The sequence below is a fragment of the Pongo abelii genome, chromosome 12 (genome assembly GCF_028885655.2).
Source record: "Pongo abelii isolate AG06213 chromosome 12, NHGRI_mPonAbe1-v2.0_pri, whole genome shotgun sequence".
In the NCBI taxonomy this organism is placed as follows: Eukaryota; Metazoa; Chordata; class Mammalia; order Primates; family Hominidae; genus Pongo; species Pongo abelii.
Window position 1 is genome coordinate 58,815,025 of NC_071997.2, and position 15,560 is coordinate 58,830,584.

The 15,560-nt window shown below is 39.6% G+C and overlaps 1 protein-coding gene across 14 annotated transcripts in view; it reads right to left on the reverse strand.

Moving 5' to 3' along the window:
- The window catches only part of ALMS1 (ALMS1 centrosome and basal body associated protein), a 229,282-nt gene that overhangs the window by 68,664 nt on the left and 145,058 nt on the right, over nucleotides 1–15,560 (reverse strand). For all 14 annotated transcript variants that reach the window (XR_008522357.2, XR_008522360.1, XR_008522358.1 and 11 more), the window contains one exon: nucleotides 4,007–4,177. Coding sequence is in view for 11 of the 14 variants with exons in the window: in XM_009237176.4 (XP_009235451.3) it covers nucleotides 4,007–4,177 (171 nt within the window). In the remaining 3 variants the exon portion in view is untranslated. The remainder of the gene's footprint in view (nucleotides 1–4,006; nucleotides 4,178–15,560) is intronic.

Here is a 15,560-nt window from a genome sequence, read left to right on the forward strand (position 1 = left end):
AGGCGCCTGCCACCACGCCCGGCTAATTTTTTTTTTTTTTTTTTTTTTTTGTATTTTTAGTAGAGACAGGGTTTCACCGTGTTAGCCAGGATGGTCTCGATCTCCTGACCTCGTGATTCGCCCGCCTTGGCCCCCCAAAGTGCTGGGATTACAGGTGTGGGCCACCACGCTCGGCCCTACTTTCTCTACTTCCTGGTCTTTCACATTTCTGAAATGTATTGTTAATTTGCCTACACATTCCTGTAATTTTTCCTGAATATGTTTGAGAATATACATATAAGCTCACAATTTTATCTTTCCTGGTATATTTGACCCTTTTATTACTATGAGATGAACTCTTGTATCTACCTTTAATGTTTTTTTTTTTTTTGTCCTGGAATTCTATTTTGTCTATATTAACACTACCTTTTCTTTAGTCAGTATTTGCTAAGTGTATTTTTTTCTTCTTACTTTTTTGAGGTGAAGGACAATATAAATTCTGATTTAATAAAAATAACAATGTATATGTTTTAAAAGTCAAATAGTTTCATGAGGCTTATAAGAAAAGTCAGCAGTTCCCTCTCCTATCCACTACAGATCCCCAATTTCTAAAGGCTACCATTTTCAGCTCCTTTAGCCATTTATTCTAGCATCAATATCCTTATTTTCTAATGACATGCTTTATACTACCATATCATTTTATGTTCCAGAAATTATCTATTGATTTCCTTCTAAGATCAATTACAATCTCACATCTTTCAGTTCTGGGATTTATTCTTATACTATATACTAAGATCTATGGACTTATCTCATTACAAAACCCTCCTACCCATACATATCCTTTCATCCTATCTTCTGGAAAGTTTTAGCCCTATATTAACGTTCAGTGTTTATATGTCACATAATGGTGTGAGTGATTAAATCAATATTCAATTAAGTCAATATTTAGCATTTACATATGATTGTTTATATAATTATTATTCACAGCTAAGCCAGCTAGTAAACTGTAATTACATTTATTTTCTATTACAAACTTCTGCTTTTCCTGAAGAGTTAATAACAGCTTTGTTTTTGCATTTTCTATGTGCCAATCCCTACTTCATCCTTATAGTTGCAAATAGAACTGAAAACCTCCTCTAAGTATAGTCAATCACATAAGGTATCCTACAAATTTGACTTTTTCCTTGCAGGCTTCAATCTGAATGGGTTCTAGGCCTTGTGTACCACCCCCACAGTGAGAATTCGTTTCCCATTTCCTGTGTTGGCCCCCACCATTTCCTCAATCCCACGTTTTCTTTCTTTCCTTCTTTTGAAACTTAAATAAACTCCCTTGTTTTAGTGAAATAATCTTCTCTCAGAATTCTAAGGTATTACTCCTTTGGTTTCTAACTCTGTTTATCACTTTTGAGAAGTTTCATTTCCATTTCTTTATATGGAATGTATGTTTTCTTTTTGGAAGCTGTTAGAATCTCTTTTCAAATCAGTTTTAAAATGTCAAGGTCATGTGCCTCGGTGTATATTTTTATGTACATGGTAGTCCCTTTTAGTATGAAAACTCACATCTTTCAGTTCTGAAATTTATTCCTATACTAGTCCTTTGGTTCTTTCTTTTTTGCCTTCTCTATTGTCTTTACAGAATACCCGCTTTGGATGTTGAAACTTTGGGGACAATCTTGAATTTTAAAAAATCTTTTCCCTTCTCTTTATGTTCTATTTTTGAAGAGATTTTCTCACTCTTACATTCCATCCCTTCCACTGAGAATTTTACTTATGGTATGATATTTTATGAGCTCATTTAGCTATTACATAGGTCATTGTTCAGTTTCCCAGGCAGGCATTCTCTCCTCTATTCTTCTTTAATTCTGTAAGGCGAGAGGTTCTGAGGCTAGGCTTCTCTCAAGGTGAAATGGCTACTAAGGACTAAGCCAGGAGGAGGGCTTTTCCTTAGGATGCAAAGTCTGTAAGTAGACCAACAGATGGGAGATTGTAGAGGTCCTCAGATAACTGAGCCTGACTTTATTTCAAACATATCATCCTTACCAAATGAAGCCTGGGAGTGAGGTAAAGCTGGTGAGTTCTTTGTGCAGACTTCTGACAGAGTTCACTTCTTTCCTCCCAATTTTTCCACATCTACCCTCACCTGAAGTATCTGACACTGGGATCTTAGGGTTATCTGTTTCAACCAAACTGCCACTAGCATATGGATAGTGGAGAACACGTAACAGATTCCCTGGTGCAGAAGAGTTTTCATTTATGAACTATATTTTGTAAAATTATTTCTTTTTATTTACTTGGCAGTCTCAATGTTAGCTGGTAGATACGCTTCTCTTGTCTTATTTCCAAAGGCATTTATAAGAAGACTTCACTGTGTTTTGAAATAGAACAAAATTATCCAAAAAAATGTGTGCTTTAACAAGCAGACCTCATTTATTTTTCTCACAAAGGCATTGATGCTACCACACGAAGTCATTAACACTACCCCAAAACTAGAACATAGAGCCACCCTATGTTTAAAAACTGCCCTGGGATCAGTAGCACCTATTTGGCTAATAGTTATACACAGGAATAAAAAAGTATAAATGTAACAAACACAGGCAATTATACATACAGAATTTTCAGTGGCTACTGGAGTTTTCATTTAATAAATATTATCATCTATCAGCTATAGAAGTATAATGGCAGGGGTGCAGAAGAAAAAAAGCTTTTATAAAACAGTGGGGGCCAGACACAGTGGCTCATGCCTGTAATCCCAGCACTTTGGGAGGCCGAGGCAGGCAGATCATCTGAGGTCTGGAGTTCAAGACCAGCCTGGCCAACATGGTGAAACCCCACCTCTACTAAAAATACAAAAAATTAGCTGGGTGTGGAGGCGGGCGCCTGTAATCCCAGCTACTCGAGGCTGAGGCAGGAGAATCGCTTGAACCCGGGAGGTGGAGGTTGCAGTGAGCCAAGATCACGCCATCGCACTCCACCCTGGGCAACAAGATCGAAACTCCAACTCAAAAAAAAAAAAAGATCGAAACTCAAACACCCACAGTGACCAGCAGACAGATAAGGTGGATGAATGAAGCAGACTGGGTCTCAGAGCTGTGGGGATGGAAGCAAACAAGAGAATGGATGTCTTGCCTGCAGGGGGACAGCCATGGCTCAGCTGCAGCTGATTACCACCACGAATGAATGCGAGCCAAAGGGCAGCCAGATTTTCTGATTTTTTTCAAGGAAAACCAAAAATCTTAGTTTTGAATGTTGGCGGAAAATTTAAAAAATTTTAAAACAACATGGGGGCTGGATGCGGTGGTTCATGCCTGTAATCTCAGCACTTTGAGAGGCTGAGGCGGGTAGACACCTTGAGGCCAGAAATTCAAGACCAGCGCAGGCAACATAGCGAGACCCCCATCACTACAAAAAAAACCCCCCATCACTACAAAAAAATTATTAGCCAGGCATAGTGGTGTGTGCCTCTGGCCCCAGCTACTCAGAGGCTGAGGTGGGAGGATCACTGGAGCCCAGGAGTTCAACGCTGCAGTGAGCTATAATTGCATCATTGCACTCCAGCCTGGGTGACAGAGTGAGACCCCGTCTTTAAAAAAATTAAAAAAAAAAAAAAAAAATCATGTCAGCTACATATCTCCCTACAGAATCCAGCCTATAAGACATTACTTTGTAATACCTGACAGAGATAAACTAATGTGGCAATTTAATCAAGATTTTCTATGGATCTTAGTATCTAAAACAAACTTGATTGGGTATTATTTCATTTCAAAAGTTGTATCATATTTTATTCCCCGTTGTGAAAATGAAGTTTATAGTTTTCAAAAATCTCTGAAGCTTATGCTTCCTTTATTATTAAAGGATTTTATGAAATTTTGCCTTCTTGTATATGCTCAATATAATAGCAAGCAATATAATAGCAATATAATAGCTTGTATAATGAAACAGAAAAAAAAGGATAAAGATTGGATAGTAATCTCATTTAGGGTGAAAAGGGGAGAAAAAGCCACAAAGTATACAAAGCCAATCCAGTTACCTGCATTTTCATTCCGCAAGGGTTTTTCTCCCACTGGCAAGGATGCCTTAGTCACTACCCTCTTACTGTAGATTCCTTCTTTATGTTTAATGTTAACAGTGGCTGAGAGGTCATCATCTCTTGTGCCTAGCACCTGAGCTGGGAAGTCTGGAGCAACGGCATCATTGGATCCTACAGAAAAATGGGGAAGTAATACAAAACACAAATAGCGATGTGAGATTGAGAAAGACTTTTTAAAAATTTGCCTCTTAGACCAATTCTATGAAAAAAGCACTACAGGCCGGGCGCGATGGCTCATGCCTGTAATCACAGCACTTTGGAAGGCGGAGGCAGGCGGATTGCCTGAGGTCAGGAGTTCAAGACCAGCCTGGCCAAGATGGTGAAACCCCATTTCTACTAAAAATACAAAAATTAGCCAGGCGTGGTGGCAGGTGCGTGTAATCCCAGCTACTTGGGAGGCTGAGGCAGGAGAATCGCTTAAACCTGGGAGACAGAGGTTGCAGTGAGCAGAGATCGTGCCACTGCATTGCAGCGTGGGTGGCAGAGTGAGACTTGGTCTTAAAAAAACAAAAACAAAAACAAACAAAAAAACGAACAAACAAAAAAACACTACACTACAATGGGTAGGATAATCAGAAGGAAATGTCAGTCAAACTGGAGTTGTAAGCCATGTAAAATAAATTGTAATATACAAGGCAGAGATGCAAATGATATAAAAGAAGATGTAAAATGGAGAATCAGTTCAGGAGAGAGAATAGTTCCAGCTCACGATGGTTTTGGAGGAAGGAGAAAATGGATTGTATCTTGCAAAAAAAGTAGTTTTTTGATATAGAGAGGAAGGAAGAAAGGCATTTTAGGCAGAAGTTATAGCATAAGCAAAGACAAGAAGTATTTAAGAATAGTGGACACTTTATGGTCAGGCTGGATTGCAGAATACATTAAGGACAGTGGTAGAAGATATTGAAAAATAGTTGTTTGGGACAAAATTCAGCAGTGCATGGGATCCCAAGCTGAAGAGTATAAACTTTATTGTATATGAAATGCAACATAACGGAAGATTTTTAAACAAAATAATAATATATTTAGCTATGTTTCCAAAAGACTAATCTGACAATACAAAAGACAAAACACTGAAAGGAAAATGACAGATGATAAGTAAAAGATTTGAAAGTATTTAATTTTCTTTTAAAATATATTTCAATATTCCTACATTCCTTGATAAAATAATCTATAATCCATGCCACATCTAACAGGCAAAAGAACATTTCTGGACATATAAAGGCTTATACTAATCTTCTATGAGATGATTTTTCTAAGATCCTGTATTTCCTGAGCTCCCAGAATGTGTATGGCAATAAGAGCTGGGTAAGTACCTGTATCATTAGTACAGTGCACAATAAGCCATGAAGAGTTTTGCAGGACAGATTGCAAGGAAAACACCAAGCCTTCTGGGCCAAATAGATTATATTGGGCTCTTCTCAACTTCTGTAACATCACTTTCTCTTATTTGCCTCTTACCTCTCCGGAAACTTATTTTTTATCTTTTCTTCTACCAAATCTCTCAATGCTGGAGTTACTTAAGGAGTCAGAACTGGCCTCTCTTCTCTTCCTAGGTAAACTTATCGACCACCAAGGTATATGCTGATGACCAACAAATAATGTACCACTGGCCAAGAGTACCTTTCTTCTGAGCATCCTACTCCAGCATTCAGGGACACGGCTAGCTCTTACAGCACTTTTATGAAAATTAGAAAAAGATGTCTCTTCCTCAAATCAAAATGTTTAAGTTACTATATATTGTAGTACAACACAAACAACTGCAAATGGTGGTCATTCTCTTCACAAATTCTCCCAGGGAGTACACACCAGCAGCAGCATGCACACGCACAGTCTGCACCACCACCCCTTGTTCTCCAAAAGAGATGACCCCGTCAAGTTCAGAGTCAGGTGAGGAACAATTACGTCCCTGAGAGCAGTGGGTGAATAAGCAAGAGAATCAACGTCAGAGGAGGTGAGAGGCAGCTGAGAGAGTGCAGCCACACATGTGTGCGTGTCAGTGAATGTACATATACTTATTTTCCTGTACCTGTGCATAGCTATAGTACATGCGAGTATAGATTTATGTTTGGGGCAGCACAAGAGTTAACATTATTGCTCCAGAACTCTAACTAAAGATCTGGAATATTCATGCCCATCTGTAAGTTTTCATAAAAGTATATATTTATAATGTGAATAATGCCACCTTATATGTGGCACTATTACCTTAACATGTGTAAATTAACTCTGCCTACATTCAACTGTAGACCCAACATCTCTATGTGGATGTATAACAGGAATCCCATTTTTAACATGTCTAAAGCAGACATTTTGATCATCTTCCCCAAATCTGCTTTTTCCTCAATCTCCACCTCAGTAAATGGCACCTCTATTCACCTAGTTGTTCACGCCAGACATTTTTTTCACGCTCTTCTCCCTCACTCTTCATACTCTTATCACCAAATCTAGGAGAAACTATTTCTAAAAGGAAGCTGACTGTCCATTTCTCCCTATCTCTATAGATAACACTGTGATACTCATGCTACCATCTCTGGTACTGTCTACAGCAACAGCCTTCTAACTAACTGGTGTCTCTACTTGCACTTTAACCCGCCCCACCATGGCTCTCCGCCTTCCCATCTATAAACCATTTCTCCACATAGTCGCAAGAATAAACTTTACAAGTATAAATCAAACCATAATTGCAGTAGTACTAGAATAAAATCCAAACACTTTAATACAGTTGATAAGATCCTGCATGATCTTGAATCTACATATCTTTAACCATATCTATCCATCACTATGCTCTACCCTGTTAAATAAAATTTATGGGAGTCCATTATTTCAGATTGAGCTCCTGCACTAGGCCCCAAGAGACCAAACCAAAATGTAGTCACTTGTACTAAATGCCATACAATCCAACTGAAACTTTAAGGAAGACGGAAAGTTCTAAAATGGACCGTTTTTTTCTAAAAACAAGGATTCACAGCAACTAAGTGAAAAAGGGGCCAGTCACCCTGAGCTGGCGTAAAAAGGAACTTATACCTGCTTTAATCTTTACCAGGTAAGTAACCTCATGTTAATCAATATGCTTTTTTTGGTATTACAGATGATCCACCACTTACAATGGAGTTACGTCCTGGTAAGTCCATCATAGGTTGAAAATATTGTTAGTCAAAAATGTATTTGGGGGAGGAGCCAAGATGGCCGAATAGGAACAGCTCCGGTCTACAGCTCCCAACGTGAGCAACGCAGAAGACGGGTGATTTCTACATTTCCATCTGAGGTACCGTGTTCATCTCACTAGGGAGTGCCAAACAGTGGGCGCAGGTCAGTGGGTGACTGCACCGTGCGCCAGCCAAAGCAGGGGCGAGGCATTGCCTCACACGGGAAGCGCAAGGGGTCAGGGAGTTCCCTTTCCAGGGGTGACAGACGGCACCTGGAAAATCGGGCCACTCCCACCCGAATACTGTGCTTTTCCGACGGGCTTAGGAAACGGTGCACCAGGAGAGTATAGCCCGCACCTGGCTCACAGGGTCCTACGCCCACGGAGTCTCGCTGATTGCTAGCACAGCAGTCTGAGATCAAACAGCAAGTCGGCAGCGAGGCTGGGGGAGGGGCGCCCGCCATTGCCCAGGCTCGCTTAGGTAAACAAAGCAGCCTGGAAGCTTGAACTGGGTGGAGCCCACCACAGATCAAGGAGGCCTGCCTGCCTCTGTAGGCTCCACCTCTGGGGGCAGGGCACAGACAAACAAAAAGACAGCAGTAACCTCTGCAGACTTAAATGTCCCTGTCTGACACCTTTGAGGAGAGCAGTGGTTCTCCCAGCACGCAGCTGGAGATCTGAGAACGGGCAGACTGCCTCCTCAAGTGGGTCTCTGACCCCTGACCCCCGAGCAGCCTAACTGGGAGGCACCCCCCAGCAGGGGCAGACTGACACCTCACACGGCCGGCCAGGTACTCCAACAGACCTGCAGCTGAGGGTCCTGTCTGTTAGAAGGAAAACTAACAGAAAGGACATCCACACCAAAAACCCATCTGTACATCACCATCATCAAAGACCAAAAGTAGATAAAACCACAAAGATGGGGAAAAAACAGAGCAGAAAAACTGGAAACTCTAAAAAGCAGAGTACCTCTCCTCCTCCAAAGGAACGCAGTTCCTCACCAGCAACGGAACAAAGCTGGACGGAGAATGACTTTGACGAGCTGAGAGAAGAAGGCTTCAGACGATCAAATTACTCCGAGCTACGGGAGGATATTCAAACCAAAGGCAAAGAAGTTGAAAACTTTGAAAAAAATTTAGAAGAATGTATAACTAGAATAACCAATACAGAGAAGTGCTTAAAGGAGCTGATGGAGCTGAAAACCAAGGCTCGAGAACTACGTGAAGAATGCAGAAGCCTCAGGAGCCGATGCGATCAAATGGAAGAAAGGGTATCAGCCCTGGAAGATGAAATGAATGAAATGAAGCGAGAAGGGAAGTTTCGAGAAAAAAGAATAAAAAGAAACGAGCAAAGCCTCCAAGAAATGTGGGACTATGTGAAAAGACCAAATCTACGTCTGATTGGTGTACCTGAAAGTGACAGGGAGAATGGAAACAAGTTGGAAAACACTGCAGGATATTATTCAGGAGAACTTCCCCAATCTAGCAAGGCAGGCCAACATTCAGATTCAGGAAATACAGAGAACGCCACAAAGATACTCCTCGAGAAGAGCAACTCCAAGACACATAATTATCAGATTCACCAAAGTTGAAATGAAGGAAAAAATGTTAAGGGCAGCCAGAGAGAAAGGTCGGCTTACCATCAAAGGGAAGCCCATCAGACTAACAGCGGATCTCTCGGCAGAAACCCTACAAGCCAGAAGAGAGTGGGGGCCAATATTCAACATTCTTAAAGAAAAGAATTTTCAACCCAGAATTTCATATCCAGACAAACTAACCTTCATAAGTGAAGCAGAAATAAAATCCTTTACAGACAAGCAAATGCTGAGAGATTTTGTCACCACCAGGCCTGCCCTAAAAGAGCTCCTGAAGGAAGCGCTAAACATGGAAAGGCACAACCGGTACCAGCCACTGCAAAATCATGCCAAAATGTAAAGACCATCAAGACTAGGAAGAGACTGCATCAACTAACGAGCAAAATAACCAGCTAACATCATAATGACAGGATGAAATTCACACATAACAATATTAACTTTAAATGTAAATGGACTAAATGCTCCAATTAAAAGACACAGACTGGCAAATTGGATAAAGACTCAAGACCCATCAGTGTGCTGTATTCAGGAAACCCATCTCACGTGCAGAGACACACATAGGCTCAGAATAAAAGGATGGAGGAAGATCTACCAAGCAAATGGAAAACAAAAAAAGGCAGGGGTTGCAATCCTAGTCTCTGATAAAACAGACTTTAAACCAACAAAGATCAAAACAGACAAAGAAGGCCATTACATAATGGTAAAGGGATTAATTCAACAAGAAGAGCTAACCATCCTAAATATATATGCACCCCATACAGGAGCACCCAGATTCATAAAGCAAGTCCTGAGTGACCTACAAAGAGACTTAGACTCCCACACATTAATAATGGGAGACTTTAACACCCCACTGTCAACATTAGACAGATCAACGAGACAGAAAGTCAACAAGGATACCCAGGAATTGAACTCAGCTCTGCACCAAGCGGACCTAATAGACATCTACAGAACTCTCCACCCCAAATCAACAGAATATACATTTTTTTCAGCACCACACCACACCTATTCCAAAATTGACCACATACTTGGAAGTAAAGCTCTCCTCAATAAATGTAAAAGAACAGGAATTATAACAAACTATCTCTCAGATCACAGTGCAATCAAGCTAGAACTCAGGATTAAGAATCTCACTCAAAACCGCTCAACTACATGGAAACTGAACAACCTGCTCCTGAATGACTACTGGGTACATAACGAAATGAAGGCAGAAATAAAGATGTTCTTTGAAACCAATGAGAACCAAGACACAACATACCAGAATCTCTGGGACACATTCAAAGCAGTGTGTAGAGGGAAATTTATAGCACTAAATGCCCATAAGAGAAAGCAGGAAAGATCCAAAACTGACACCCTAACATCACAATTAAAAGAACTAGAAAAGCAAGAGCAAACACATTCAAAAGCTAGCAGAAGGCAAGAAATAACTAAAATCAGAGCAGAACTGAAGGAAATAGAGACAGGAAAAACCCTTCAAAAAATTAATGAATCCAGGAGCTGCTTTTTTGAAAGGATCAACAAAATTGATAGACCGCTAGCAAGATTAATAAAGAAAAAAAGAGAGAAGAATCAAATAGATGCAATAAAAAATGATAAAGGGGATATCACCACCGATCCCACAGAAATACAAACTACCATCAGAGAATACTACAAACACCTCTATGCAAATAAACTAGAAAATCTACAAGAAATAGATAAATTCCTGAACACATACACCCTCCCAAGACTAAACCAGGAAAAAGTTGAATCTCTGAATAGACCAATAACAGGAGCTGAAATTGTGGCAATAATCAATAGCTTACCAACCAAAAAAAGTCCAGGACCACATGGGTTCACAGCCGAATTCTACCAGAGGTACAAGGAGGAACTGGTACCATTCCTTCTGAAACTATTCCAATCAATAGAAAAAGAGGGAATCCTCCCTAACTCATTTTATGAGGCCAGCATCATCCTGATACCAAAGCCTGGCAGAGACACAACAAAAAAAGAGAATTTTAGACCAATATCCTTGATGAACATTGATGCAAAAATCCTCAATAAAATACTGGCAAACAGAATGAAGCAGCACATCAAAAAGCTTATCCACCATGATCAAGTGGGCTTCATCCCTGGGATGCAAGGCTGGTTCAATATACGCAAATCAATAAATGTAATCCAGCATATAAACAGAACCAAAGACAAAAACCACATGATTATCTCAATAGATGCAGAAAAGGCCTTTGACAAAATTCAACACCACTTCATGCTAAAAACTCTCAATAAATTAGGAATTGATGGGACGTATCTCAAAATAATAAGACCTATCTATGACAAACCCACAGCCAATATCATACTGAATGGGCAAAAACTGGAAGCATTCCCTTTGAAAACTGGCACAAGACAGGGATGCCCTCTCTCACCACTTCTATTCAACATAGTGTTGGAAGTTCTGGCCAGGGCAATCAGGCAGGAGAAGGAAATCAAGGGTATTCAATTAGGAAAAGAGGAAGTCAAATTGTCCCTGTTTGCAGATGACATGATTGTATATCTAGAAAACCCCATTTTCTCAGCCCAAAATCTCCTTAAGCTGATAAGCAACTTCAGCAAAGTCTCAGGATACAAAATCAATGTACAAAAATCACAAGGATTCTTATACATCAATAACAGACAAACACAGAGCCAAATCATGAGTGAACTCCCATTCACAATTGCTTCAAAGAGAATAAAATACCTAGGAATCCAACTTACAAGCGATGTGAAGGACCTCTTCAAGGAGAATTACAAACCACTGCTCAAGGAAATAAAAGAGGATACAAACAAATGGAAGAACATTCCATACTCATGGGTAGGAAGAATCAATATTGTGAAAATGGCCATCCTTCCCAAGGTAATTTACCGATTCAATGCCATCCCCATCAAGCTACCAATGACTTTCTTCACAGAATTGGAAAAAACTACTTTAAAGTTCATATGGAACCAAAAAAGAGCCCGCATCGCCAAGTCAATCCTAAGCCAAAAGAACAAAGCTGGACGCATCACGCTACCTGACTTCAAACTATACTACAAGGCTACAGTAACCAAAACAGCATGGTACTGGTACCAAAACAGAGATATAGATCAATGGAACAGAACAGAGCCGTCAGAAATAATGCCACATATCTACAACTATCTGATCTTTGACAAACCTGAGAAAAACAAGAAATGGGGAAAGGATTACCTATTTAATAAATGGTGCTGGGAAAACTGGCTAGCCATATGTAGAAAGCTGAAACTGGATCCCTTCCTTACACCTTATACAAAAATCAATTCAAGATGGATTAAAGACTTAAATGTTAGACCTAAAACCATAAAAACCCTAGAAGAAAACCTAGGCAATACCATTCAGGACATAGGCATGGGCAAGGACTTCATGTCTAAAACACCAAAAGCAATGGCAACAAAAGCCAAAATTGACAAATGGGATCTCATTAAACTCAAGAGCTTCTGCACAGCAAAAGAAACTACCATCAGAGTGAACAGGCAACCTACAAAATGGGAGAAAATTTTCGCAACCTACTCATCTGACAAAGGGCTAATATCCAGAATCTACAATGAACTCCAACAAATTTACAAGAAAAAAACAAACAACCCCATCAAAAAGTGGGCGAAGGACATGAACAGACACTTCTCAAAAGAAGACATTTATGCAGCCAAAAAACACATGAAAAAATGCTCACCATCACTGGCCATCAGAGAAATGCAAATCAAAACCACAATGAGATACCATCTCACACCAGTTAGAATGGCAATCATTAAAAAGTCAGGAAACAACAGGTGCTGGAGAGGATGTGGAGAAACAGGAACACTTTTACACAGTTGGTGGGACTGTAAACTAGTTCAACCCTTGTGGAAGTCAGTGTGGCGATTCCTCAGGGATCTAGAACTAGAAATTCCATTCGACCCAGCCATCCCATTACTGGGTATATACCCAAAGGACTATAAATCATGCTGCTATAAAGACACATGCACACATGTTTATTGCGGCATTATTCACAATAGCAAAGACTTGGAACCAACCCAAATGTCCAACAATGATAGACTGGATTAAGAAAATGTGGCACATATACACCATGGAATACTATGCAGCCATAAAAAATGATGAGTTCATGTCCTTTGTAGGGACATGGATGAAATTGGAAATCATCATTCTCAGTAAACTATCGCAAGAACAAAAAACCAAACACCGTATATTCTCACTCATAGGTGGGAATTGAACAATGAGAACACATGGACACAGGAAGGGGAACATCACACTTCGGGGACTGTTGCGGGGTGGGGGGAGGGGGGAGGGACAGCATTGGGAGATATACCTAATGCTAGATGACGAGTTAGTGGGTGCAGCGCACCAGCATGGCACATGTATACATATGTAACTTACCTGCACATTGCACACATGTACCATAAAACCTAAGGTATAATAATAATAATAAAAAAAAGTTAAAAAATAAAATAAATAAATAAATAAATAAAATAAAAATAAATAAACCTTAAAAAAAAAATGTATTTAGCACCCCTAACCTACCGAGCATCATAGCTTAGCCCAGCCTACTTTAAACATAATCAGAACACTTACAATAGCCTACAGGTGGGCAGAATGATCTAACACGAAGTCTATTTTATAATACAGTGTCAAATAGTTCATATACTTTATTAAATACCGTACTGAAATACGGTTTCTACTAAATGTGTATCATTTCCATACCATCATAAAGTCAAAAAATAGTTCAACGGAACCATTGTAAATTGGGGACTGTCTGTATTGTGTTTCCTTGTTCCTGGTCTGGCTACCGTATCAAAACCAAAATGCTCTCCCATGCCCAGTGCACCTTTTCTATATTATAGAATGGGATGTTGCCTGATTCATTAATCACTACAAAAACCAATCAGATCTTTACATTTGTTGAAATTTCAGCCCATGCTGCCTTCTTTCCATTTGTCAAATGCATCAAGCTCTTTTCTGCTTCAGGGGCTTTCCCCATCTTGTTCCCTCTCGCCAGAACATTCTCACACTCCACTCTTTGCCTGCCTAACTCATTCTCATCCTCTAGGTTCAGCTCAAAACTTTCTTCCTGGAAAAGACCTTCAAAAGTTCGTAAAACAAAACTGTGTCTACTTGTTTATCTTGGAACTCTTCTTTATTTTCTTAGCATTTATCACTTGTAATTACGTACTTATTTATGGTTTATTTGTTTAATATCTGTCACCCAATGTGAACATAAACTCCATTCTAGTTTATTTTGAGCAATACTGAAATTGTAACACCTACCACAGTGTATCTGCCTGGAACACAGTAACATCTTTAATACCTATTGTTTGAATAAACAAATGAACATGAGCTGACAGCTTCCTATCATTAAAAACAACAACAACAACAACAACAACAACCTGATCATTGTAGAAAATTCAGGAAAGTATGAAGGAAACAATAAAAGAAAACCCAACTGAACCTTGGTTATATATCTTACTAAGTGAACATTACATACTATATACAGTCTCATTACTATTTTTCACTAAAGTAGAGATACATTTTAAATGGAATTTAGGGTTTAAAGTCAGCATGTGAGGTGAAAACCTTGCTATAGAGGGTCAAAATCACCCTTGAAGGTACCTTAGGAAAGCATATGTTGAAACTGATGTCGTGTCTGCTCAAGAAACCCATCAGGGTCCACTTTTTCCTCCAGGCTTGCAACATAGCGCTGCACCTGAATCTGAGTACCTGATGAAGTACCTGACATTGTACCAAAAAGACATTTCTTCAAACTCTAGAATCATACCCAGATAAGCAAGGTAAGATGCTTACACTATAAAAGGCAAACGAGGACTACAATTAACTTTGAGAATGAAGTTTCCCATCTTTCATTACATATTCTTCCGTAGTCATATGTTCATAAAGGGTAGAGTGCATGCACAAAACACCTGTACTTTTAAAATTCTTTCTCTTTTGTTAAGTAAATTTATTTGAACTTGCTTAAGTTAAATACATGTATAAGACAATATCAACGTATGCTAAAATTATTTATCACAGCTAAAGACATCTCACTGAATTCCACTCATCTGATTTAACTGTTTATGCTATCTTAAAGTTTCCTATATTTCTCGTTCTGTTACTTTGCTAATTTTGTATACTCAACCCTGATTTGGAAGATAGATATCTACTTTTAAAATTCAATTAAGATTTTTGGTAACTTCTTAAGTTTTTTTTAACTGTGGTAAAATATACATAAAATGTAACCATGACCAGGTGTGGTGGCTCACGCCTATAGTCCCAGCACTTTGGGAGGCTGAGGCAGGAAGATCACTTGAGGTCAGGAGTTTGAGACCAGCCTGGCCAACATGGTGAAACCCCGTCTCTGCTAAAAATACAAAAATTAGCTGGGCGTGGTGGTGGGTGCCTATAATCCCAGCTACTCAGGAGGCTAAGGCAGGAGAACTGCTTGAATCTGGGAGGCGGAGGCTGCAGTGAGCTGAGATTGTGCCACTGTACTAAAGCCTGGGTAACAAAGCAAGACTCCGTTTCAAAAAAAAAAAAAACCCCACAAAAAAGTAATCATTTTTAAGTGTACACTTCAGTGGCATTAAGTATATTCACACTGTTATACAACCATCATCACCATCCATCTCCAGAACTTATTCATCTTCCCAGACTTAAACTCTGTACCCATTAAATAGTAACTTCCCACTCCCCCTACCCCCAGCTGCTGTTAAACACAATTCTACTTTGTGTCTCCACAAATCTGACTTTT